Source organism: Rhincodon typus, chromosome 7 (genome assembly GCF_021869965.1).
Source record: "Rhincodon typus isolate 14 chromosome 7, sRhiTyp1.1, whole genome shotgun sequence".
Lineage (NCBI taxonomy): Eukaryota > Metazoa > Chordata > Chondrichthyes > Orectolobiformes > Rhincodontidae > Rhincodon > Rhincodon typus.
The window spans coordinates 40,264,591-40,292,237 of record NC_063338.1 but is presented as its reverse complement, the minus strand read 5'-3'; the positions used below and the strand labels follow the sequence as shown (position 1 = coordinate 40,292,237).

Genomic DNA, 27,647 nt, shown 5'->3' with positions numbered 1-27,647 from the left:
GACTTTTCTCCCAGAATACTTACGCTTTGGATCCTCTGCGATAACAGGGTTGCGAAGTTCAGTGTATTCACCACCACCAATTTTGTTCACAGCCTTTACGCGGAAATAGTATTCACAATTTGGAATAAGATCTTTTACTGGCCAGCTTAGTTTATTCTCACCAGACATTACTGGTGTATATGTTCTTCTGCCAGCCTCACGACGTTGAAGAACGTAATGAAGAATTGGGCTGCCACCATCATACTCTGGAGGATCCCAGGTTATTTTGCAAGAACTCTTGGTGATATCACTTGCTCTGATATCTTTACATTGACCAGGCAATCCTTAATTAAAACAAAGAAAAATGTATTATGTCAGTCTAAAAATAAGCTTCTCAGATAAGGAAATAAACAAGCAGGTTTCTCTCCATTTCACTTCAGAATATTTACCTATGACTTTAACATTGATGGTGCCTGTTGTTGTACCCAGTTTGTTTTCCAAATTAATAGTATAGACTCCAGCATCAGCGTGAACACTGTTTGTAATCTCAAGGGATGCAAGGGTATAGGCACTCTTCATAGTCACCCTGTCATCTGCTTTAAATTCCTGTCCGTTCTTATACCATGTAATTGTTGGCGTTGGTACAGCTCTAAAGGTTACAGGGATGTTCAATTTCTCACCCTCCACAACAGTTATATCTTGAGTTTGCACTTCGATGCTTGGATTACCTATTAAAGTAATTTTTCAAAATTTTAATACAAAATGTTGTTTTATTTATCAAAGAACAATTTAAGATTGAGGAAGCAGCCATTTTAAAAGACATCAACTCTTACAGTCAGAATCTTTCGCCACAACGTTTTCTGAAATTTCAGATGGATCACTTGCTCCAATGGCATTCACAGCCCTAACTCTGAAGACATACTCTTTATCAGGGATGACGCCTTCTACTGCTTTATATTTCAGATCCTTGACTGGGCGAGAATTAATTCTCATCCACTTCTCTGTTCCTGGTTCACAAAGTTCAATATGGTAGCCAATAATGGGACTACCGCCATTTTTATCTGGTGGTTTCCATTCAATAGATATGTGATCTCTGCTTGCATCTGTCACGTGTAATTCAAGAGGAGGAGATGGGGGACCTGGATACAATAAAATTACATTAAATTTTACCTGCAATTTGTTTTCAAAATTCAAAGTGATTCATGTGATACTGTTTTTAATTTCTGTTTCTACTCACTAGTTGGGTCTTCAATTGTAAGCATATCAGTTGGTTCACTTGGATGCCCGCAGCCAGCTTCATTCTCAGCACGAACTTGGAATTGAACTTCGGTGCCCTCGATTACATCAGTGACTCTATAATTGCATTCTGGTCCTGCAGTCTTGCCAGCTTTAACCCAGCGAGTTCCTAATTTCTCTTTCTTTTCAATTACATACCTGTACAAACATTGCATGGGACTCATCAGCGTACATTATAAAAAGAAACTGTAATGTGTTTAAAGTGTGCTGAATAATTAAACAAAAACTATAATAACCTCTGTATTGGCCGTCCACCATCATTTTTGGGAGCTTCCCATTTCAGTTCAACATGTCTCTTGGTTACATCCACGACTGTAAGAGCATATGGTGGCCCAGGAGTTGCTGGAGAGAAATCAAAATATATACGTCAGACGTAAAGAACTCAAAGAAGGAAACAATTATGCAGAGGGAAAGAGAAATTCATAACCATGGAAGAACTTACTGAAGGTATCTTTAGCAAGTACTGAATCTTCCAGTTCACAGTATTCACTCTGTCCAACTGCATTTTCCGCAGCAACCCTGAACACATACAGAGAACCTTCTGAAAGAGGTGTAACTGTGTACTTGGTATCTTTTACTGTTGTATCAACAGTTTGCCAGCCTTTTCGTCTTACATCCCTTTTTTCCACTATATAATTTGTTATTGGAGAGCCGCCATCCTTTTCTGGAGGTGTCCATTTAAGATCAGCAGTATTTTTTGTGATGTTAACAACTCGTAGCCAACGTGGAGGCGAAGGAGGATCTGTGCGGAAGTAAACAACTCTTGTATTTAGAGAAACAAAAAGACTTTTTGCATTTTCCAAAGTTATCCAAAGTTGATATGCAATACATATAGCCTATACACTGAGTAAAACTTACTTAATCTATCCTTGCACAGCACAGGATCACTGGGTTCACTGGGCTCACTTTCACCGGCTTTGTTTACTGCTCTAACACGGAATGAGTATTCTTGTTTATCCATCAGTCCTTTCAGGAAATATTCAGTGCTTGGAACACCTTCAGCTACTCTAACCCAATCCTCTGTTCCACTCTTCAGCAACTCAACAATGTAAGACTCAATCTTTGCTCCTCCATCATGTTCTGGTTTAGTCCAATTCAGGAACGCTGAAGTCTTCATCACATCTTTAACATTAGGTTTTCCAGGAGGCCATGGTGGGTCTATAAATCAATTTACATGAAAATTACTGTTCAATGCTTAGGTAAACATAATATGCTCAATTCTATCAGGCCTTGCACACACCCAATGGATATCGGAATATTACAGGAGCAATTTCCGATATTTTTTGGTTGTGGGCAAAATCTTTGTGCCAAAATTTACTCCAACATAAAAAAAATTATGAAATTTGAGTTGAAAATGTGCACATACCGATTGGATCCTTCACCAGTATTGGGTCCGTTTCTTGGCTCGGCTTGCCAGGACCAGCTAAGTTCTCTGCCAGAACACGGAACTTATACTTCTTCTTCGGAGTAAGTCCTTTCACTCTGTTAAAAGCAAAATATGAATATACACATGCCAATTTTAATGCATTGTGTTTATCTAACATTCTGGCATCTGTAATGATCATAAAGACAAGATTGTTTTTGCTCATGTGAATTGCTCAATAAGTTGAAATTATCAAAAATTGCATTCTCCCAGCTTCAAAAACATTCTGATCAGCCAAAATCCAGCTACATATTTAATCCTTTTCAGCCTTAACAAAACAAATCACAAGTTCAGCAACTAACCAGAAAATCTCTCAACTACTTGCATTTATATAATGCCTCTGACGTAGTAAAATCTCCACAAGACACTTGACAGGAGAAACATCCGTTTTTTAAAAATGTTTGATAGAGCCGAGAAAGAAGAAATCATAACAGGGAAAGTAAAACTAAATCAAGGAGATAGACTTTAAGGAGCAGTTTATTCATTCGATGCCTTTCATGGCTACCAGATGTTCCAAAACATCTTACAACAAACAAACTACTTTTGAAACATGTTCTAGCTTGTTCACCCATATGCTTTAGGGAAGGAAATGTGCCATTCTTAACCGATCTGGCCTACGTGTGACTCCAGATCCACAGTAACGTGGTTGATTATTAACTTCTCACCCGGCAACTAGTGACAGGCAATAAATGCTGGCCTAGTCAGGAAGCCCACATCCCATAAACGAATATAAAAATGTCATGCTGCTTGTCTTTACTTTTTACTCACTCATGGGACATGGACATTGTGGCTGGCCAGCATTTTTATTATTGCCTGTCCCCAGCTGCCTTTGAACTGAGTGGCTTGCTGGGCCATTTTAGAGGGCGGTTGAGTGTCAACCACATTGTTGTGGATCTGGAGTCGCATGTAGGTCAGACCAGGTGAAGATGGCAGATTTCCTTCTCTAAAGTACATCAGCAAGCCAGATGGGTTTTTCTGACAATTGGCAACAGTTTCATGGTCATGAGTAAGTTCTTAATTCCAGATTTTAATCTGATATCCAATCAGAAACTGTGGAGGAGTCCAAGGATGCGACAGTGCCATAGAATTCAATGTCATTTAAAAAAATCATTCATGGATATGAGTTCTGCTGGCAAGACCAGCATATATTATTCATCCCTTAAAAAGGTGGTGATGAACTAGTTTCTTGAACAGACATGAATCAGTTACAGGTACACAGACAGTGCCCACAGTTATCAGCATATATGTGGAAAGATGATGTATTTTCACTAAGGGTTGCATGTCAATAAGAAAAAGAAGGGAGGGGCAACAATAGAATATTGGGAAAGTCCAGAGATAATGGAACAAGAGAGTGATGAGAAGCCATTGGTGATCACTTTCTGGCAGGAATCAAGTGGATAAGACTGGAACCTAAGTTAGGGTAAATTCAGAGACTTAGATAATGGAGGAGATCCAGAGGAGGGAGATGGTGTGGTCTATTGTGCATAAATCTGCATAGAGATCAAGGAAAAGTGATGAGATGGGCAGGTGACCACATTCATAAAAAACAGCATTTGTATCTCTAATAAGGGCCATTTCAGGTACCTGATTGGAGAGATTCAAACATGAAAATCAGGCACAGAGTTGATACTTCCAAGAACCTTGGAGCAGAAAGGGAAGGAACAATAATTTTCAAGATTAGAGGTGTCAAGAAAAGGTTTTTTTGAGGAGAGGAGAGATAATGCTGGATGTAAAGGGGGTTTGGGATGTTATCCGAGAAGAAGGAACTATTCAAAATGTCAGTTAACATGGGACCCAGTAAGAGCAGTGTTGGTTTGATTTTTAGATAATTGACTGTGGGAGACTCACTATAGGTTTTTACAATCGAACTATGGAAATATTATTTAACTCTTAGAGCCTAGAAATCTAAATTTCCCATAACAGACAGTGAGTTGCGAACAGTATTGTTGGAACAGAATCAAGAGAGCTGGAGGTGGACAAGATTAGGTGGAAGAGAGAAGATGGGATACAATCTAAAGAAAAACGTGACTCCAGGGCAGTAGGAAATCTTTGGGAAATTTTGTTCCAAAGGATAGGGCATGAGACAAAACTAGTTGAATCTCAATCTTTGTGACATTAATAACTCCGAGCTCCTCACACTTATTGCAAGGGATGAAATTGGAAGAGGCAAGGTAGAGTGATTTTTGAAAAAAAAGCTGGTATTATAGTAAGTAAATCATGGATTATTTTTGGATTCTTGAATTATTTTTGATTAAGCAGCTGTTTTGGAGATGGAAAACAAAAAAACTGTATAATGCTTCTAAATAAACAAGCAAAACCGAAAAGCTTTTTTTTCCCAAGCTATATTTCCTTCAGGCACTAAGATAGTTTCTTATTGCTCCACAGCCAGATCTCTGGCTTCATTTACTCCTCATTCAAGACCCTACTCTTTGTTGCTCTCCATAGCTCTGGATAACAATTCCTGTTCCTGGGACTAGCATTTGTTCTCCACTCCAGGAACAAGATTTTCAGTTGGCAGGTTATGCAGCATTTTGCTTTAAATATGCAGTCCAGCTGCACCATTAGTTGGAGGTTTGAACAAGGAAGCATTGTTAGCTTTTCAATCAAGTCAGACCATCTGGGAGGAGAAACATGGGCTAGAAGAGAGTAAGTAATTAGATTCAATTTCAGGTTCCATCTGGGCCAGGAGGTGCAGGAGGCCAATAAATTCTGGCTTCTACCTTGGCTCTGGTTGGGTAGTGGATTTGGTCAAGTGACACGGAGAATTTATGGTCATGTGGCCTTGAAATTAAGATTATACCCAACCTCTCGGCCCTGGTTTCCCTTGTGCGGTCCCAGCTTCACGACATGAATGGCACAATATCTGTGTTCCCTTTAAATTGGGGTGCATAAACAAATCGATAAGTGTGAGTCAGAATGAGTTTAGAATATGGAACAAGGTGAAAGAAGTTTTAGTTTCATACCTTTCACCACGAAGAATGCAACAGGAGATTTCTAATCAAATCATCAGTCTAGATATCACAGATATCAAAACATATTGCTGAACTTTTCAAAACATGGTTCATTTATAAATTGTCATTGTCATAAATACCTGAAATTTGTGTCTTTAACAGGTATCTTGTTGCATTTAACCCATTTGTCAGTTTCTGGATCATATCTTTCAACATAATATCCAGTGATTGGGCTACCACCATCTTCCTCTGGTTCGGACCATGTCAATGTCAGTGAATCCTTGGCAATATCTGAGCCTTGCAGACGTGTTGGAGGACCAGGTGGATCTAATATACAATCATATTTCCAAGGGTGTTTAGAAAATCTAAACAGCATATTATGTAAAAATTATGTAACAAATGTTAGAATTATGATGTAAAAATAATGTTCTTCCATACCAAAAGCATATTTAGCAATAATTGGAACATGCTGAGTTGGTTCTCCGATGCCATACATGTTTTCAGCACGGATTCTGAATGTATATTCTTTTAATGGTGTGAGGTGTGTTGCTTTGAATTTAGTTTCTTTAATAGTTGATGACAGCTTGTTCCATATTTCACTAGTCCCTGCTTTACATTCCACAATATAATTGGTAATGTGTGAACCACCATCATCTCTCGGTGGATTCCATGTCAAGACGCAGCTCTCATTTGTGATATCAGTGATATCAAATGCAGCTGGTGGTCCAGGTTTGTCTGTAAATAAAAGAAATAATATGAGTTTCAGTGAATTTATTTATTGCAAGAATAAGATAAGTTTAATAAGAGCATTTTAGCTACCTAGAATATTGACTTCAACAACAGCAGTGGCACGGCCGCTAGTGTTTACTGCCTCGATAATATAGGGACCACTGTCGCTCCTTGTGGTATTTGTGATTGTCACAGTGGAATGACCAGGTTTTGTCTCAATTGTTATTCTGTCGTCAGGCTTCAGAATGTAATCAGCTTTTGTCCAAGTAATTCTAGGATCAGGTTTGCCAGAGATAAAAGCTGGGAGCTCAATCTTTGTTCCAGCTTTCACAGTAATGCCAGCAAGCAGTTTAACATCAAGCTGAATCTCTGGAGCCTCTGTTGAGGAAAGAAAAAGCATGTTATTAATTTAGTTCAAACATGATGCACTTTAAAGGGAAATTACAGGTTTAATTCAGTTAAACTTTGCTTCTGTTGTGAAACCACATTTGATCGATTGTTGGTTGTAGAATCATGCATGAAAATTGTGCACCTGATTTGTGGCTTTTCCAAGTCCCCAGATATTAATATAAATTAATCAGCAAATTAGAATTGTCTATGATATTCTGTGTAGTTGCATAATCCCACTTGATTTAACAAAGCAATTCAGCTGTAAGAGTATTCATTACAATAAGTCACTTAATTACTTGTTCTATTTTCTTACAGACTAGCTCAATTTGCAAAATTGGCAATGCTTAACGTAACGTGCATATTTGTGAATTAAATCTGATGATACTTACGGCAGAATTGTAATCTTTTAATAAAGCTTAGGTTTAGCAAAAATGTGTTATGAAAAAATAATTTAGCTCAGGAATAATGTACCTTTTGGATCAATTGCTTGTATATCATCTGTGGGTTTACTTGGTTTGCTGGCACCTTGTCTGTTCAAGGCTTTAACACGGTAAGAATACCATTCCCCTTCATTGAGATTTTTCACTTCGAACCTATTCAACAAAATGACCAGTTTTAGCATTTATGATGTACCATTTATAGTAAATACTCGAAAAGTAGGTATGTAACTAACCTCAATTCATTAACTGGATCTCCGCATGGCTCCCACTTTTCAGCACCACGTTGGCACTTTTCTACTAAATATCCTTTAATTCTTGACCCTCCATCATATTTTGGTGGTTCCCATGTAAGGGTAATTCCACTGGCAGATGGATTTCTCCATCTAACATTTTCTGGTGGATCTGGAACAGCTATAACGTAGAATTACAAATAAAAATCTTGAGTTCAAAAATGTTAAAAACATAATTAAAGCATACTTATTTGGATCTAAATCAATGCATAATTAATGATAAAACAGGTCATTTGGAGTCATAGAGACATACAACACGGAAATAGACCCTTTGGTCCAACTTGTCCATGCTAACCAGATATCCTATATAAAGCTAGTCCCATTTGCCAGCATTTGGCCCATATGCCTCTAAACCCTATTCCCTTTGGGTATTCATATACCCATCCAGATGTCTTTTAAATGTTGTAATCATAACAGCCATCCCCACTTCCTGTTGCAGCTCATTCCATACATGCACCACCCTCTGCATGAAAATATTGTCCCTTAGGTCCCTTTTATGTCTTTCCCCTCTCACCTTAAACCTATGCCCTCTAGTTTTGGACTCCACTACCCCAGGAGAAAAGACCTCGTCTATTTGACTTATCCATGCCCCTCATGATTTTATAAACCTCTATAAGGTCACCCCTCACCCTCCAATGCATCAGGCAAAATAGCTCCAACTATTCAGCCTCTCCCTGTAGCTCAAATGCTCCAACCCTGGCAATATCTTTGTAAATCTTTTCTGAACCCTTTCTTGTTTCACAACATGCTTCCTATTGGAGGGAGACCAGAATTGCATGTGATACTCCAATAGTGGCCTACCCTATGTCCTGTACAGCCGCAACATGACCTCCCAACTCCTATACGCACTGACCAATAAAGACAAACATACCAAACCATACCTTCTTCACTATCCTATCTACCTACGATTCCACTTTCAAGGAACTATGAACCTGCTCTCCAAGGTCTCTTTGTTCAGCAACACCCCCCGGGACCTTACCATTAAGAGTATTAGTCCTGCCCTGATTTGCCTTCCCAAAATGCAGCACCTCACATTTATCTAAATTAAACTCCATCTGCCACTCCTCAGCCCATTGGCTCATCTGATCAAGAACCCATTGTACTCAGAGGTAACCTTCTTCGCTGTCCACTACCCCTCCAATTTTAGTGTCATCTGCAAACTAACCATACCTCCAAGTTTACATCCAAATCATTTATATAAACCACAAAATTCAATTTAATTAGAATCCCTACAGTGTGGAAGCAGGCCATTTGGCCCATTGAGTCACACTGATTCTCCGAAGAGCATCCCACTCAGACCCACTCCCCCAACCTTGTCCCTGTAACCCTGCATTTCCCATGTATAATCCACCTAACCCGGTCATCCCTGGACACTATGGGCAATTTAGCATAGTCAGTCCAGCTAACCTGCACATCTCTGGACTGTGGGAGCAAACCCAGGCTGACATGGGGAAACCATGCAAACTCCACACAGTCAGTCACCCAAGCTGGGATTGAACCCAGGTCGCTGGTGCGGTGAGGCAGCAGTGCTAACCACTGAGCCACCACGCCACCCTAAATAAAGGATGGGATTGTCCTTCCAGTGTCGGTGTTCTGGTGAGGTATGACTTTTGTTCCATCCATCATCACCACTGGAACCCAAAACTAATTTCCTGAATGAGATTAAAGCAGGTTCATGGTGGGAATACTGCCACAATTCAAGGGACTGTTACAAGTGCTGAAGCATTTTGAGGATCATTTGACTGGCTTCCTGGTAGATGTCTGCAGAGACAAAGATGTAAACAAGCAAGGAAAGGAGTCCAAAATGGTAAAATAAGGGCATGATGGAAGTTTCATCCCAGCACTGAGGAACCCAGGGTTCTCCCTGGTACCACCCCACAGAGATAATAACTGATAAAGACGAGAGGCAATCCAGGTTAGGGATTAAATATAGAGAATGGGTAAAGTAATATCTTCAATATAAATCACTTGATAGCTCTTACATATAATTGCTTGTTGAATCACTCTCAGAAAGATCGCGGCTTGTTTCTCTATGAATTTATCAACATAATATATTTTAGCATGCGAGTAGTGGTGCATTATGAAATATTTCAAGAGGAACTGTACTGCATGCATTTAAAATGAAACCAAGTTGATCTATTTGACTCCATTTCCAAAAAAAAGTACTTTAAGATTCAGTATATATGATGAATACTTACTTGCTGGTGCAGACACATTAACAGGTTCATCAATATATGCAGGTTCCCCTGGGCCGCATTTGTTACAGGCAGCAACTTTAAACAGATAGTCTTTTCCGTGGAAGAGGTCTGGGACAGAGAATTCTAAATCTTGCAGTCGATCAATTACCTAGAAAGCACAAAATATGATGAATCATCAAAAACATAACAAACATTAATAGAAATATTGCTATTGCTCCTGTCAAATACAGCCAAATCCTATTTTCTTCCTCTGTAGATGATGTACAATAGATTGAAGAGCCACTGTTGCTTTCTGGGTAGCTTTATAATAACTGCAAACCCAGTACTGGCCCTTGAGGGGTATTGGTGTATGGCTATAGAAGAATTCCAGACCAAAGATTCAATAAGGGGCAAGGATAGTCTCTGATTTTACTGTTTGAACTGCTGACACCACTTTAATTTCAGTGTGGAATACAAGCCAGTGTCATCACGCACCTTTCCATTAGATGGACAGGAAATTGATGCAAGTAGGCTGTTAATAGCCCCTCCTACCTCACTTTGAGATTTACCTGATTATAGGCTGAAATGAAGAATATTGGAAATTCTCGAACAAACTTAAGAGGATATAGGCCTAACAAACTTCTTTTTCTCTCTCTCTCTCTGTAGTGCCAGCAAAATGAGTATTTCCAAGGAAAGAAAACAGAACAAGACTCAGAAAGAAAACAGAAAATTTCGAAAATGAATCTGAATAAAAATGCTTAAATCTGCACTGAAGCCTTATGGTACAGAAAGGTACTGACACAGGATTGACCTCAATATTGCAATGGGTAAAGCTGACATAGCAATAATGGAGCTACCTGTGAACTGACATCTGAGTAGATCTTTTCTTGCTTGTTTCCATCAATATCTCAATTTGTGCACTTCTGGATTACAATATTATTTTTCCTGGGAGGTAACAATTACTTTGTTTCCAGCCTAAATTCATAACTTTAATGAAAAAAGCTTACAATTTTTGAACCATTAGCTTGATACTTATGGGTTCATATCAAAGGTAAATTTGTGATTAGCATGGTTCATGACTTACTTTGGTCCAGGTCTTGCGGTTAATTTCACGTTTTTCAATAAGATATCCAGTGATTGGACTTCCACCATCATCATCTGGTAGCTCCCAGATCAAATATACTGTACTTCTACCAATTTCTGACACTTTAAAGTCATTTGGTGCACTTGGGCGCTCTGTGAAGTTATAACAACAAAGTATATTATACCTTACAGCTTTATTGTTTTATGTTGAAATCCTTGTCACTAACTTCTTTCTTCTCTTAATCCACTTTAGGCTGTATCTCTGCTTCTCTGTTCCATCTTTGAAAACCTCCGCTAACTCATCCCTTTGATTATATTTTCATTTACTTCTTTGAACTTTCATGTTGGAATGTTTAAATGTTAAAGATTTACTGTATGTGGAAGCTCCTGTAGAATCATTTTGAAATGATTAGAGTACTGTGTTCTGAAAATATTCAGATACTTACGAATTACATTTACATCAATTTCTCCCGTGACAGATGACACATCATTTTCCAGTGTCAATTTATACAGTCCCTTGTCGGGACGCTCACTGGGAGAAATGAACAGTTGCGTATATGTTGCCGTTGTCTCCATCTTCACACGATCATTGCTTTCAAGGGGTTTATCTTTGAAAGCCCATTTTGCAATGGGTATGGGGTAGCCAGAGATAGGAATACGAATCTTCAATGGTTCCGGAACAATGACCTCAAGCCCATCTTTGAATGCTCTCAAGTCAAAGGTAGGAGCCACTAAAATAGAAAATGTAAGCCATCTTAAAAAGTTACACAAGCTGTCATAATTTAAAAAGAAACTCAGTTTCGTAGCCTGTAATGCATTCTTATTTAGAAAAGGAGATTCATTACCATGAGGATCATCAGCTGTAAGTGGTCCAAGAGTATCAGCAGGATCTGAAACCCCTGCTGCATTCTCAGCAGATACCCTATAATAATATTTTACTCCTTTCTTCAGACCAGTAACCTGTAATGTCAAAAATTAAAACAGATGCAATATCAAAAAAAGTACTAGTATTCTTAGAACATTTTTCCCAGCCATCAGCAAGTATAAGACCATATGTTGAAGACTCATACGTATCTAGCAAAACTCATCTTAAAAACCTAAGTTTGACTCTGATCAACCTTCCCCATCATCTTTATAGTTCCATTCATTCTTCAAACGTTATCAATATTCAACTCTTTTCCTATTTCGACATACACTCACTTCCACTTGGAGTCTGCAGTCTGATTCCTATCTTGTCTTCCTTAATATCCTCTATCACTAATAAAATTGTTGCAAGTACTTTTAATACACCAGGGCCTCATTTCTTCAGGCCGCTGAAGTCCATGCTCAACAAATCTCAATTTACTCAAAGTTCTGTGACCTACATCCAGCGTACAGAAAATCCTGCAAATTTGCATTCCTAATTGAATGATTTCCTGAAACCCAAACTTGGTCTGGCCTAAATATCACACTTGTCCTACATCATCTGGTTGATTCACTACCATCTCAGCAAACAGGGATGTGCAAAGGAAATGAGCAATGAGGTTGTTCACAGCTGAAGAATAACTTATTTTTAAATTCCACATATTATTCTGCAAGATTAAATGAAGCAAATGTTGTCTTATGCATAATCATGTAAAGAGGAAGCTTATTCTTGATTCCAAAACACCCATATGACTTATCAGTTAGGCCAATGCTATGTACGATGTTGCAGCTACAGATCAATGCACAGTTACATGTGTCAGAAATCTGGGAAGAAGAGGTGTTGAGGGACCAGTGTTCAGCAGCAGCTGACAATCACTGAATTGTGTCCTAAAATTACACTGGACCAACAGTTGCCTTTAGCCCTCAGTAAGTCAACGCAAATGTGTTTGTAGATTCAAAAAAAACTAATAACCTTGAATGTTGTTTCAGGAACAAGTCTTATGTTACAGGGAGTCCATTTGTCTGAGTCTTCTTCACGTCGCTCGATGATGTAGCCCAGTACTGGACTTCCCCCATCTTTAAGCGGAGGTTCCCATTTCAACTGCACAGATCCTTTGGTTTGATTTGATGAGGCAAATTCAATGGGTGGACTTGGCTTGGCTACAGAAGGAAAATCAGTTCGTAAATGTACTAATTTAAAAACTGGAAAGCATTTCTTATAAAAACACATTTTTGAAAAGATACTAACATATTGGATCCATGATCTTCACAGGACGTGAAGCTGAGCTGGGTTTTCCTACACCTGCTTTGTTTTCTGCTCTGACACGGAATATATATTCTCTGTTTTCGACTACATCATTCAGCTGAGCAGTGAGTTCATCGGCTTTAGTAGTCATAGCTGGTTCCCATTTGACAGAGGTTCGGTCGCGTAATTCAATAACATAATTAGTGATTTCTGCCCCTCCATCATATTCTGGTGGTTCCCAAGTAATGGTGGCACCAAATTTGTTCACATCTTTCACTTGGACATTCAATGGTGCATCAGGTACATCTGATAGAAAAGGATACTTTTTGTTATCTTGTGTACTGATCCACAGAAATAATTTGGAATCAATAATTTTAGCTAGTAATTAAATATGGTTAGGTACTTACCAAACTTATTCTTAGCTTCAACGGGTGTCTCAGTTTCCACAGGTTCACCGGTACCTATTCTGTTCCTTGCACTGATGCGGAATAGATACTCTACTCCTTTTTGGAGACCAGTCACTGTAAATTCAGTATTGTCTGCATGATCAGTAACTAAGGTCCACGTTTTGCGCAATACATCACGACGTTCTACAACATAGCCAATGATTCTGCTGCCACCATCAGTCTCAGGTTCATCCCAAGCGAGACTGACCTCACCATCACTAGTATCTATAACTTTCAAATTCTGGACTGGGCCTGGCACGTCTGTAAATCGGCAAAGAAGTTATTATTTTAGGAAATGCATTTTAGAAGGTATTTTAAGAAAAGTTTTTCTAGCACAATAATTATAGAATGTATGCATAACAAAGAATGCTTACCAATGACATCCAGGTTTATAAATGCTTCACCCTTTCCGTGTTTATTACGAATAATAATTTTGTATCTTCCTCTGTCAGTTCTCTTTGGATCAAAAAGTCTATAAGTAGTGGTATCTGCAGTTGTATGAATGTTCCGTTTGGGCAGACTGACATAATCAGAAGTGGTACGGTCTTCCCTGAACCACTCAGCTTCACCTCTTGGGTAAGAATCATATGGAAGTGTCATTGTGAATGGTTTTCCAGCATCAATTACAAGGTTCAGATCTGTCACCTGGATTACTGGCACCGCTACAATGAGAAGATTGAAAAGTCAAATATATGTCAAATCTCTGGAGTGCAAACAGTGATAGAAAATGAAATATTTCTCAAAAATGCTCAAAGTGTTCAAACTAGCATACCTGCAAGTTCCAGTTTAGCTCTCGCATCTTTATCCTTGGCAACGAATCTGTATTCACCCTGATCACGTGGTTTAATGTTGCAAACCTGCAAACGATGGACCTTTCCTTCACTCATCATTTGATGTTTATCACCCTGAACAATTATCATATTATGTCTCAGCCATTTGACTTCAACTTTGTCTTTGTTTAATTCAGCTTCAAAAATAACATCTGATTCCGGGGCCTCAAAAATATCTAGTGGCGGTCTGATTATCTCAACTGGGATTTCTGGAAAGAGAAAAATAATAACTAGCCTTGCATTTTCTGATTTTTAAAAATTGGTGCAGTACACTTGTTTTTCTAAATCAGTACTTGCCTTCAACAAATAGTCGAGCCCTTGAACGTCTTTCTTCAACACCACAGGAATATTCACACTCATCTTCTGGTCGACATTCCCTTATAATAAGTCTGTGCAAACTACCATCTTTTTCAAACTGATACCTGGCAATACAATAAGATTATGATATATACATGTGTTCTATATGAAACTTTGATGAATGACAGTTTTTGTTTTAACAAAGAAAATAAACTGAAACATACTTTTTGTTTTCTCTGAGTTCTCTGCCATTCCTGTACCATTTTACTGCAGCCTTTTCTTTCGATAATTGACATTCAAAGATAGCATCTTCAAACTCAATTACAGTCTGATCTTGAATATGTTCGATGAAATCTGTTGGTGCTTCTGTGATAAAAAGTTCTGCAACTGATTTGTCTTTTCCAGCAATTACAGTGTATTCACCTTCGTCTTTGAATGTGCAGTTTCTAATTAGAAGAGAATGCTTTTTCTTGTCAATTTTGTACAGAAATCGTTTGTCCAATGTAATTTCTTCCCCATTTTTCATCCATTTTAAAGTCGCATTTTCACGGTTCACTTTGCAGCAGAAGGTGACAGACTTCTTCTCCACTGTTTCACAATCTTCAAGAGGCTCAATGATTTTCAGTTCTTCCTCTGATTAAATTAGAAGAAAAGAGGAAAATACTTACACCACTTTACTTGCATTATGTTTGTATAGCTGTCTAACATTCAAGGAAAAGTATTTACCTTCTACTTGTAATGTTGCTGAACATTGTGCATATTCTCCTCTATTATTTGTGAGTGCAATGGTGTACTTTCCTTGATCATCATTCAGTGAATTTCTGATTCTGAGAGTAAAGACTAAACCTTTCTGGAGCATAATATATTTTGGACTATCAAAGATAGTTTCTTCATTTTTAAACCACTTGGCTCTGGCACCTTCGGTGTTCACTTCACAATTAAATACAATTTCTTGTCCTTCTGTGGCTACCTGGTCTTTGATAGGAGTTATTATCCTAAGACGTTCTGAGAAAGAAAACAAGTTTATTCAGAACAATAAGTTTCAGTTTAAATATATTTACATGTAGTTACCTACTTGTAAAAAGCAATTATTCCCTCAATGTTAACATTAAGGGTAAGTCACATTAGTAATCGAAGTGATATTTCCCAACATGGGCTAGGATGGGTCATATTCAAACCTGAAACTAATTTTCAATACCAAAGACAATAAAAGAAAAACATGACAAGAAACCTGCTGCTTACCTTAACCCATTAATTCCCATTTGCAGAAACAGAAACAAAAACAGAAAATGCTGGAAAAGCTCAGCAGGTCTGGCAGCATCTTTGGATGCAACTGAGTTCTGTGGAAGGATCACTGGATCCAAAATGTTAACTCTGATTTCTCTCCACAGATGCTGCCATACCCGCTGAGTTTTTCCAGCAATTTCGGTTTTTGCTTCTGATTTCCAGCATCCGCAGCTCTTTTGGTTAAAATTAAAACAGACGTGCTTGCTAGATGTTTGCAAATCTTGAATTATTGACAAGGCAATGAAGGGGAAAGAACACCTTAAAGAATACTTCCATAAAGCTGGGAGGTTTACATTGAAGAAGATTTCAGAAACCTTGCAGTTGACTGTAGTTAGGTCAAAATCCTGAAATTCCTTTCCTAATGGCACTATAGACATCCCTACAATGCAAGGCCAGTAGCAGTTAAAGAAAGCAGCTCACTACCTTCTTCAAATAGGGCAGTGAGGGATGGGCAATAAATGCTGGTCCAGCCAGCGATACCCATGACCAAATATAAAAATTGTCTGGCCAGCAGTATTGTGATATTCGCTTACATTGCCAGTTTCTTCAGGGCTGTGGGCTGAGAGCTGGAAAATGAGATTAGTGTAATCAGATCTTTGTTGATCAGCACAGATACCATGGGCTGAATGGCCTCCCCCTGTGTTGTAAACATCTACATGAATCTGATCGTGTTCACTTCCAGGACTCAATTTTATTAAGATGTAGACAGTGATTATAGCAAACCCTAAATAGCTATCCCATTGCAGATCACGTGGTTTGGGCACTAGGTCAGTTAACAATCCAGCCGGGAACAATTTGGCCAGGGTGTACAGAAATCTCTAGGGGAGGGGTTGGGTCATGTGTAGCTACAGGAGTATGACTAAAATATGTACTGGCCATCTTTTGCTAGACTGCAGAGAAAATTAAACAGAGTGTGCTTCACAATACTGCCCATCAGGCAGTGACATTAAATTACAATTCTGTATGTGAAACTGTCCTGACATGAGTGCCAAAACGAAGCCCTTAGCTCATCTGCTGATGCTTTATCCTGAGCCAATCTTATGGCACTTTTTGTCAGTGGTGACTTGCCATTTCCTTCCATTGTTAGGGACCAGGTGATGAGGCAGGTTCCAAGTCTACCTCCAGTGGAATGGAAATGGAACCCATGTTGTTGGTATTTTTCTAAACTAATTACTAGCCATCTAGCTAATTGAATTAACCAATCCCCATCGGAAATGGTTACTTCAGCCTGTTTTGGACAAATGTCTAGGCAACTCAGCAGGAGATTTGGTGGAGCTAATGAACTGGCAGCAATGTCAACCATCCCAGACATTACAGTTCTACCTTTTGCAAGGTGATTAGATTGGATAATTATTTGGACAGAAATAGTACGCATGGGTATGAGGGAAAAATATCAGGGGATTGGGGCTAGGTTAAAGATCCAGTGCAGACATGATGGGCTGAATGGCCAACTTCTGTGCCATAACAATTTTGTGATATGACAGGAGTTAAAACCCTTATGTATAAGAGTTCCTTTTCTTCTGTGGTATTAGTTGTTATGGCCATTTGAAACTTCCCCATTCTTGCTTTTGTCCTGATGGGCGCAAGATGAATGGATTCGACAACTTGTCTCTCTTTTCAGCAACAGTCAATGTGATTTGACGGCGTGCATACAATGCTTAATTTGCTGTCAGTTTTCATGCTAGCTTTTATACGCAAATAATTTAGTTTGTATGACCTACCAATAACTGTCAGTTCTGCTGGTGCTCTTGAGGTACCAATCATGGCAGCATAAGTTCCTTCATCCTTTGGTATGGAGTCCTTTATAACGAGCACTCGCTTTTTGCCATCAGATATGATTTCATATTTATCATCTGATTTCAGCTCTTTATCACCTCTAAACCATTTCACTTCATAGGCCTCTTTTGATACTGAACAGACAAACTCTGCTTTGTCTCCTTCTACTACCTCCAGATTTTGTGGTCTAGAAATAAACTCTGGTGCCAACTCTGCAATTAAATTAAGAGGATAAATTACATTGGATAAAATTAAGGCCTGGCTGTAAAAACAAACTCATATCAGAATTGATCACGTTACATACCATGAACTTGAAGTTCACATGAGGTCCGAGCAGTTCGGAGTCTGCAGTTATATTCACCAGCATCATCTGGATTAGTGTTCTGAATTACTAAAATTCGTTTTTTGCCATCTGTAAGCTGTTCATATCGACCAATTTCAGGCAATTCTTTATCTCCCTTGTACCATGTGACTTCAGCAGTTGGTTTAGAAACTTCACAAATCAATTTAATATTGTTTGTTTCAATAACTTCAGCATTTACCAGGTTCTTTGTAAAGAAAGCATCCTCTTCTGCAAAACAAAGCATTGTATATGAATACAGATGTATAAATAAAAATGTATTTCTGAATGTACTTCAATTATGCTTCATGCGATTGATTACCTAAAACTGTAAGCAATCCAGATGTTTTAGCTGTTCTTGCATCACATTCGTATTCAGCTTCATCATCAAAGCTGCTCTTGTGAATGATAAGCATTCTCTCTGCTCCTTTAGCAACAATGTCATATTTTTTACCTTTTCTTACTTCAACACCATCTTTAAACCAACGCACCTAAAATAAATGAAAATTTACTATGTCTTGCTCAGGATTATTGCACAACTGTTTTTATTATACAGCATGTGAAGCATGTTAAAATGCTACAGATATTGTCTTCAAATTTACTCAGAAAGAACTGTTATAAATCTGACAATGGAGGAATTGGAGTCTAGCAGTTAACATAGGTGCCATAGATATCTATACTGAAAGCAACACTAGTGTAAACAGAAATACCCATGTCCTTGGAATCTCCTTAATAGAGCAACAGCAATTGTCATGTTAACTTTTAGTCAAGGTCAGATGTCATATTTGCAAAGATGAATCAGATCAGGTCCTCAAATTCATCAAAGACCCTCAGACAGCACCTTCCAAACCAGTAACCACTTCCATCTAGAAGGACAAGGGCAGCACCTCCAAGTTGCCCTCCAAGCCACTCACCATCCTGACTTGGAAATATATCGCCGTTCCTTCACTGTCACTGGGTCAAAATCCTGGAATTCCCTCCCTAATGGCATTGTGGGTCAACCCACAGCAGGTGGACTGCAGCAGTTCAAGAAGGCAGCTCACCACCGCGTTCTCAAGGGCAACTAGGGATGGGCAAGAAACGCTGGTCAGCCAGCAATACCCACATCCCACAAATGAGTAGAAAAATAAGTGTATTTGGGCAGTTTCTGTGCAACATAATCATTGTTGATACTGAATTTGACAGCACAAAGAAACCTCTCTTCTGTTTAATCCCAATGCACAGGAAGGTATTTTTTCTGTCTACACAGCAAAGAATGTGAATAACATAAATGCAGTTGTAGGAAACTAGATAAATAAATGAGAGTGATAAGATTGGAAGGATATGAGCAGGTAAATGAGAATCAGATGAACCAAATCGAATGGAAGGAGGTCTGCCGGCTCTTTTGGTGTAAATGATGAATACCTTGGTGTATGCAACACAATTTCAAAATTTGCAGTCAATGTTAAACTTTGAAACTTGGTGAGGATCATGTAGAAATTCAAAAGTACAAGGATTTTTGGAATACATGGGCAAATGGTAGAGGAAATTCCAAACAAAGAAGTATGAGCTTATTCATTTTGATAGGAAGAATGGACAGAGAAGATAGAGTACAAATTAAAGGAAGTGTAGGAGCAGAGGGACCTGGGTTTATTTGAACAAAAGTCCTTGGAGGTGTCTGGACAGATTGAGTACATGGTTAATAAAGAATTTAGCATCCTGGACTTTATCAATGAGGTAAAACATACAAAAGGCAAGGACGTGTGGTTAAACTTGCATGAAACACTAATTTGATCTTAGCTAGATATGTCCATGAGGTACTTGCACTCAAATGTGTCTCATGGTGTTTTCTAAGAGCATCCAGAAGGTCCTGAAGTTTGTAACCAATGGCACAATTTGAGATTTCTCAAGGCTGCAGTTGCATTCTGTTTTCCTTATTTGGCAATTGCTGTTCTGCATGGAAGAATACTATTTTTTCAGTTGAGGGAAGGCCAAAGTTGGGATGCAGCAGGAAGTTTCATGGCCTATTATTGTCCGATGCCATCCAGTTCAGAGTCAATATTGATGACTCTTAAGGCTGCTTAGTACTGTACATCACTGTGCCATCACCTCCAAGGGGTCTACTCTGTTGGTGTGGATAGACATATCACCGGAAAACAATGGAGAAGTCTTGGGCATTGGCTGTAACGCATGACCCTCTGTGTATGCCTATATTGGACTGTTACTTGGCAAGACTGTGGAACAGCTTTCCCAATTAGTGAGAAGCATTATGCAAGGTGTGTCTTTTAATTTCTGGTGCCTAGGTCAATGCCCACGTTTGGGCTCCACTTTCTGCTCTGGCACTGGGACCACCCAACTCTGGGGAAATGCAGGGCCATGACTCTAGCCTCTTACCAGCCCAGTAACATTACAGCTACGCTTCTGTTCCTGTTAACCTCTGACCTGGCCTTTCTTTTCTATAACCGTGATAAGACATACCCAAGAATGGTGACAAAATAGTCACAATGCGGACTGAAAGACAGGACTCTGAGCTCGGCAACACCTGATACAATTTTTTGATGAAATTATGATCCTCTTTCAACTTAGACATCAGTTTGCAGAGGTTGATAAAAAAATGTTTTTGTTTAAGCTGGGTCGTTTGAATTGTCTGAATTCTGGCCTGATCTAATGACTGGATCCAGGTAAATATTTCTCTTCTTGTTCTGTTCTCAGTGATTGTTTTACACGTCTAGGGTTTGCAAGTTCACTTCAGAGTGTTTTGTGAGAGTGGAGTAGGGACTGGTAAGAATTTCACTGATTTTTTTTCTTTTTCTCTCTTTATAAGTGTTTAATTTAAAGCGAACATCCAATCTGACAGATGCAACCATGTATGTTTTAAAGAAATTCAAATATTGATTTCTTTGTTAAACCCCTGGAAGCAATCATGTAAGACTTGCTTTACAGGGAGTGTTTCCACTTAATGAGTCACAATAACATTCTGAGGAGCATTGTAGAATGTTATGCAGGTGTAAACAAAGAACAGTCTAGAGCAGTGTTATTTAACGATTAACAAACACTTTTCAGAATTCTTTCAGTCCTAGCACTGGATAACAGGATTCACAAGTTTTGGTCTGGCCCAAGATCAGAAAGCCAAATAGGGAAAACAGAATGCAACTGCAGCCTTGAGAAATCTCAAATTGTGCCATTGGTTACAAACTTCAGGACCTTCTGGTTACTCTTGAAAAACACCACGTGGCACATTTGAGTGCAAGTACCTCATGGTCATAGAAACAGGGCGATGATACCCTGCATTCATGTATAAGAAATTGAAATCTGTGGCTGTTATAAAGATAATGAATCACAACAGAACATGCACACTGACTTTGGGAGTACCAGGCTAATGCAGGAAGTGTGGTACTAAAGTTGGTATATGGAAAGGAATGGATAAAGATGTTTTGGGTTGGGGAGCTCATTGATGGCACTTGGCTGGGCTGTTTGGGTTTAGGACAGACCTGGCCCTGTAGTGGGATCTTTCATATACAATTTGGCACTGATAGCCTTCACATGGGCAGAAGAAATGAGGATCAGTGACCTTGTGCATTCATGCAGTCCCTGAAAGAATGGAAATTTTGGAAACTGCATAATTTTCTGACCCTAAAGTGAGGGAAATACCAATGTACAAGAAAGCCTATGGGGAAATTACCTTCACGATGAAGACCCATCAATTGCAACATTATACCTCAAGTGAATTAAAAGTGAAAACATATAGATCTCAGCAAGGAATGTAATGTTATCTAATCCATCACTTTTCTTAAATAAAAATGATTGGGTTTTAATTGTCAACATAACAGAAAAATTAAAACAAAATAAAATGAATATAATGATTTAAGCAAAAAGCAAACCTTTGCATTTTCACGTGAAACTTCACACACAAATTTAGCAACTTCTTTTTCTTTCACCTCAAGATCAGTTAAAGGCTTTATAAATTCAACACGAGGAGCTGTGGAAGAAACAAGATCTTATTGGTAGAGAAATAGCAACAAATTTATCAATAATTTGGGAGCTGAATGCTTTTGTTACGAACAGTGTACACCATTGATTTAAGTTCACTAAATACTTACGTTCCACTGTGAGGAAACAGGAAGTCTTGAAGTCTTTGGCATCACATGTATATGTTTTAGCATCTTCAGGCTTGCAATCATGGATAATGAGCTTTCTAACTCTTCCATCAACAATCATTTCATATTTCTTAGTTTTATGAATTTCTTTTCCATCCTTCAGCCATATAACTTTGGCATTCTCTCTGGACACCTCACATTCCAATACTGCAGTGGCTTCTTCTTCAACTGTCTGATCCTCCAGAGGTTTAGTGAATTCAACTGGTGGCTCTGCATCAGATTTAAATTAAGATTTAACACATCAATTGTAAAATATGCGGTCGAATATAGATTTTTTTTGAAAAAAAACTCTGATATTTCATTGGTATGCCACGTCACGCACCTTTAACGATAAGTTTAGCAGATGTTGCAAAGTCTTTAGCAGTGAGTTTGACTGCACCAGCCTCCTCTAATTTGACATTTCTGAGCGTGAAAGTGTGCACTCTGCCTTCAGAACGGGTAACAACCTGATCCAAAATAAGTGTTTTAGATTATTAGCAAATTCACTCTTTGACTGTGTAAGTCATATTTAAAATAGTTAAAAGATAACTCATTGAAACAAGAATCACATTTTGATACTGATTATGCTTTCCACCTTTCAAAAAGTGGGAGTATATCAAACATTTGTAAATCTATTGTAACATTTCAACTGTTCCAAAATACCAAGAAATTGTATTATATTTCTGCACATTCTTTGATTTCCTAAATTTCTCTTGCCGTATTTGATCTAAAATTTATCCTTGCATTTTTGGACACAGTTTGGATAATTGAAAGCAAAACAGGTTTATTTTGGACTTTTAAGTTAGTGATGTTTGGTGTTACAAATTCAAGGATTTGGCAATCATGCATTAATAGTTCCATTAATGTATTTTTCTTTCCTTACTGCTCCAGCCACGCACATTCATATGGAGCTCATGAATATTAGCCATGTTTTGCCTTATTACAAAGAATAGCAGTTAATAACATTACCAGCTCAGCACCACAGACTGTGTCAATTTTAATACATATTTTATAAGTGGCTGCTGTTCTTAAGGGATCATAAAATGAATATTACAAGATCAATTACTGGTAACCTTGTCAATATTTCAATATTTCCTTGTTCTTATTTCAAGCTCCTAGCATCTAAAGCATCTTGTTTTTGTATTTCAACATTTTATTTTAAATAATTCCTGTTTTCCACATGCAGTGAAAATTGCAGAGTATACATTGTTCAATGCACAGCCTTATTGATTTTTAATGCCCAATAGTTTAAATTTAATGAGTTAGTCAAAAACTCATCATTTCTTGAAATGGTGCAGACAATTCCCAAAATGGAATTGCAAACCACCAGAGGCAATAATGTATAAAATCTCAGGATAATTGTGCAAGTAAATCACATTGAAATATAAATGAGATATCACTCAAAAAAATTAACTTCTCTGTGAATTTTAAGAATTCTGAAACAACACAAAATACTCCTCAACATACTCTTTCACTGGGTTCAAGTAACTTGTCCTTCAAGAACCACTGGACTTCAATTCCTTCGTACGATAGTTCACATTCAAAGGTAGCTGAATCTCCAGCAGTAACTGTCACATCCTTCAGAGGTCTAAGTAAACCGATCACTCGAGCTTTGAATGCAAAAGAGATTGGTATGTTGTTTAATCTCAAGAAAATTGCTTTTCAAATTTCAAGATGCATTTCAGCATTCACAGCAGACTGTAACTATTTAAACTATCCAGAGGACTAAGGCTAGCTAAAAGGGTAATAAGGAATTTTAAACCTGTATTTGCATATTTTATTGACAGCATTTGGCCCATATCCCTCTAAACCCTTCCTATTCATATACCCATCCAGATACTTTTTAAATGTTGCAATTTTACCAGCCTCCACCAGTTCCTCTGGCAGCTTATTCCATACACGCACCACCCTCTGCGTGAAAAAGTTGCCCCTTAGGTCCCTTTTAAATCTTTCTCCTCTCACCTTAAACCAATGCCCTCTGGTTTTGGACTCTGCTACCCTGGGGAAAAGACCTTGGCTATTCACCCTGTCTATGCCCTTCATGATTTTATAAACTTCTATACTCATTGGTTCACAATGAAAAATGTCATCATGGGGCGGGTATTTCAAGATACTTAAAACATTCATGGAAAGTTTTTTTTTATTCATTCATAGAATGAGGGCATCACTGGCTAGGCCAGCATTTATTTCCCAAAGAGATGGTAGTTAATAGTCAACCACATTGCTGTGGGTCTGGAGTCACATACAGTCCAGACCAGGTAAGGATGGTAGCTTCCTTTCCTAAAAGACATTAGTAAACCAGGTGATTTCTCCAACGATTGGCAATGTTTGCATGGTCATTATAAGACTCTTAATTCTGGATTTGTATTGAATTTCAATTCTACCATCTGCTGTAATGGGATTTGAACCCATGTCTCCAGAATATTACCTGGATCTCTGGTTTAACAGCCCAGTGATTATACCCCCAAGCTATCCCTTCCCCTATCTCCTGTAAAGATATTATAAGTGCACATTTCTTGATTATGAATATTCTTGGTATATAATATTAAGGAGCAACCTACGTTTGACTCTCAAATGAGCACTGGTTTTGGCATTAGCGGCCTGAAACTCAACTTCACCAGCTTGATCCATGCGTACGTTGTACAGTGAAAGAAAATGTTTTGTGCCTTCTCTTTTGATTTCTACATCCTAAATTGTTATGAGAAAAAAAACATGTAAAGTTTTGAAGGAAGGAACATGGAGATAAAGATGGAAAATAGAAAGAAGTCAAAATAATTCAGCATCTTGCTCATGTTAAAACTCACCAGAGATGGGTGTAAATTCTCCCCCTTTAGCTTCCAATTGCCATGTACATCATCTTCAGAAATTTCAGTATCAAAGTGGGCAGTTTCGGTTTCTGTGATTTCAACACTATACAGCGGACGTAATATTTTAATATCACGTTCTGAAGCAAAATAATGTAAATTGTTATTGTCAAGGAACAGCACGTCATTATCATTTTTTGAAAACAAAATCATCAAAGTTTTAAAAATGCAATTCTAGTTAAAACAATAAAGGTAGAGGTAATTGTGCATTTCAAAGTGCTATCAATAAGACAACATTTAGTTATTCCTACCCTCGATATTTAGTTTGGCTGATGTATTGTCAGTGCCACAGTCACATGAATATTGTCCCTGATCACCCTTCAGGACCCGTTTAATAACCAATATGCGTTTCTTTCCATCTGTTTTAATCTGAAGGTTCTTAGAAGGAATTAGCTCTTTTCCATCCTTAAACCATTTAACTGGAGCAGCAGCTTTACTGACTTCACACTGGAGGATAACTTCATCTTTTTCTACTGCTGTGTAATCCTGTAATTTGCTGATAAAATATGGATCACCCTCTAAGAAAGTCAGAAAACAAAGCAAATTAGAGAGGTCAAATAAGGAATACAATGTTTCAGCTCAAAGTTAGGTTAGGAAAAATAGTTTGCGTGTTCCCGTATATATTTACCGAGTACAGTAAGTTTGGCCTCGGAACTTTTATCCATAGCTTCAACTTTGATGAGGGAAGTATCGTCAATGGTCACATCTTTGAATGTGATAGAATGGACTTTACCTTCATCCTTCATAGTCACTGACCTACTTGGATGTAGGCGTTTGTCATTTTTGTACCATACAACCGGTATGTTGTCATGAGACAGTTCAGTGACAAATTCTGCTGTTTCACGTTCTTTTACCGTCTGGTCTTCAAGAGGTTTGGTGAATTCAAGCCGTATGCCTAAGAATAAAGTATTTTTTTAAAAATTCAAGCTACATTTAACAAGAGAACAGTTTGTCTACTAAGGAATTTATATATTGCCGTTTTAATCCTTTCACTTGCCTTGAATAATCAGTTTGCCACTTGTCCTCTTGTCCTCTGCTTCAAACATATATTTTGCCTCATCATCAAATGCAGCTTGTTTAACTAACAATGTATGTTTTGTTCCTTCTGCTAACATTTCAAATTTAGCACTAGGTTTAATTTCCTCAATTCCTTTCAGCCAACGGAATGTTTTGGGCTCTCTGGATACCTCACATTCAAATTTTGCTTCATCTTTCTCATATACTTTCACATCATTAAGTGGTACAATGAAGGTGAGTGGAATTTCTGAAAGGGAGTATAGGAAGTAAAGAGATTAGATAATAATCTACAGAGACAAAAATATATACATTTTCAAATACATACGTTACAGATGGAAATCAGACATTCCGTTTACAGGGACAGCACTATGCTATTAAATTACTTGCCTCGATTTAAATAATTATATCTCAAGGAAATGTTTACAAATTCTTCTAAATGAATTATAAGAATACCTTTGACTTTCAGATTAGCTGCACACTTAGCATTAGCAGCCTGGAATGAAACTTCTCCAGAATCACTTAGCTTGCAATTGTACAGAGTCAAAATGTGCTTCTTGCCGTCCTCAACAATCTCACATTGCTGTCAACACAAAATAGTCCAAAGTACATTAACATGGAGTTCAATTGTACTAAACTTTCTCCAACCTTTCTTCTCACATTACCACACAGGCTGTAAAGTTTGGCTGAACATTTATTTGGAGGCAGATTTTCTAATAATGACTTTAAAAAATTATTTTGAATTACCACAATTCTGATTTAAAATTCTTTACTGCCAATTTAAAGGCAGCAATGTTGAACTAAATTAAGGAAACAACTTACAGGTGACAGTAGCAAGGCTTCACCCTTCAGCTTCCATTGAGGGTGCACATCATCTTCTGAGATTTCTACTTCAAAGTGTGCATTTTCACCTTCAAAGATTTCTACGTTATGCAATGGACGCAGCACCTTGATGATACGAGCTGTAACCAGTATTAAAAATGCGTTTAGCGACACATCAAGAAAGATCATTGCGTAATGATTTTTGAAACATCTATGTATACTCATTTATAAAGCATATACCTTCAATGTTCAAAATGGCTTTTGTCTTATCAGTTCCACAATCACACTCAAATGTACCCTTGTCTTTAATGTCAACTTTTTTGATTGTCAAAATTCGACATTTATCAACAGCTTTAATTGAAACTGTCTTTGATGCTATGATTTCTGTGCCATCCTTCAGCCACTTTACAGGTACATCCTTGCTGACTTCACATTGCAGGGTGACTTCATCTTTCTCAACAGCAGTATAATCTTGCAGTTTAACTGTGAAATAGGGATCCGCCTCTGTGGATATAAGATAAACAGCTGATACTCTGCTGTGAGAAAGGGAATATTTCTCACAAAAGTATAATTTTACAACTACTCAAGAAATGAATAATCACAAACACCTCATGTCCTTGATGTTTGCTTTATCTGTACAGTTATGTGAACAATTGTATACAACATTAAAGTCAGAATTTGGTTGCAGGTCCAGGTGACGGGAGTGGGGTGGGGGGATGTGGGTGGCACTGCTGTTAGTAGCAGAAATAGCTGGCACTGTGGAATGCAGTAGCTTGCCAAGGAAGTGATGGAGATGTGGGCATGACCATATGACCAGCTGATGGGAACAGAAGTCCAATGCCATCCTTAAATGGAATCTAGATCTGCCTGCATTGATTTCTACATAGCAGCATCAGTGCTGCTGAAACAGAATGTAATTTCAGTTCTGAATGCAATCCATGCACGGCAT

The 27,647-nt window shown here is 38.1% G+C and overlaps 1 protein-coding gene across 1 annotated transcript in view; it reads right to left on the bottom strand.

Moving 5' to 3' along the window:
• The window catches only part of ttn.2 (titin, tandem duplicate 2), a 308,270-nt gene that overhangs the window by 84,718 nt on the left and 195,905 nt on the right, over positions 1-27,647 (bottom strand). Inside the window, exons 137-176 of the mRNA XM_048599205.1 lie at positions 26,939-27,202; positions 26,699-26,838; positions 26,333-26,459; positions 25,860-26,126; positions 25,491-25,757; positions 25,114-25,380; positions 24,803-24,942; positions 24,560-24,686; positions 23,466-23,608; positions 22,342-22,465; positions 21,963-22,229; positions 21,744-21,841; positions 18,206-18,374; positions 17,848-18,114; positions 17,489-17,755; positions 15,207-15,485; positions 14,705-15,113; positions 14,481-14,605; positions 14,126-14,392; positions 13,728-14,015; positions 13,315-13,614; positions 12,911-13,213; positions 12,635-12,822; positions 11,604-11,718; positions 11,205-11,489; positions 10,760-10,911; positions 9,697-9,844; positions 7,442-7,619; positions 7,240-7,361; positions 6,469-6,756; positions 6,088-6,384; positions 5,790-5,976; positions 2,642-2,757; positions 2,134-2,433; positions 1,718-2,017; positions 1,512-1,617; positions 1,217-1,413; positions 813-1,118; positions 429-707; positions 24-323 (exon numbers count right to left, since the gene is read on the bottom strand). Coding sequence (XP_048455162.1) covers positions 24-323; positions 429-707; positions 813-1,118; positions 1,217-1,413; positions 1,512-1,617; positions 1,718-2,017; positions 2,134-2,433; positions 2,642-2,757; positions 5,790-5,976; positions 6,088-6,384; positions 6,469-6,756; positions 7,240-7,361; positions 7,442-7,619; positions 9,697-9,844; positions 10,760-10,911; positions 11,205-11,489; positions 11,604-11,718; positions 12,635-12,822; positions 12,911-13,213; positions 13,315-13,614; positions 13,728-14,015; positions 14,126-14,392; positions 14,481-14,605; positions 14,705-15,113; positions 15,207-15,485; positions 17,489-17,755; positions 17,848-18,114; positions 18,206-18,374; positions 21,744-21,841; positions 21,963-22,229; positions 22,342-22,465; positions 23,466-23,608; positions 24,560-24,686; positions 24,803-24,942; positions 25,114-25,380; positions 25,491-25,757; positions 25,860-26,126; positions 26,333-26,459; positions 26,699-26,838; positions 26,939-27,202 — 8,769 coding nt within the window. The remainder of the gene's footprint in view (positions 1-23; positions 324-428; positions 708-812; positions 1,119-1,216; positions 1,414-1,511; positions 1,618-1,717; positions 2,018-2,133; positions 2,434-2,641; positions 2,758-5,789; positions 5,977-6,087; positions 6,385-6,468; positions 6,757-7,239; positions 7,362-7,441; positions 7,620-9,696; positions 9,845-10,759; positions 10,912-11,204; positions 11,490-11,603; positions 11,719-12,634; positions 12,823-12,910; positions 13,214-13,314; positions 13,615-13,727; positions 14,016-14,125; positions 14,393-14,480; positions 14,606-14,704; positions 15,114-15,206; positions 15,486-17,488; positions 17,756-17,847; positions 18,115-18,205; positions 18,375-21,743; positions 21,842-21,962; positions 22,230-22,341; positions 22,466-23,465; positions 23,609-24,559; positions 24,687-24,802; positions 24,943-25,113; positions 25,381-25,490; positions 25,758-25,859; positions 26,127-26,332; positions 26,460-26,698; positions 26,839-26,938; positions 27,203-27,647) is intronic.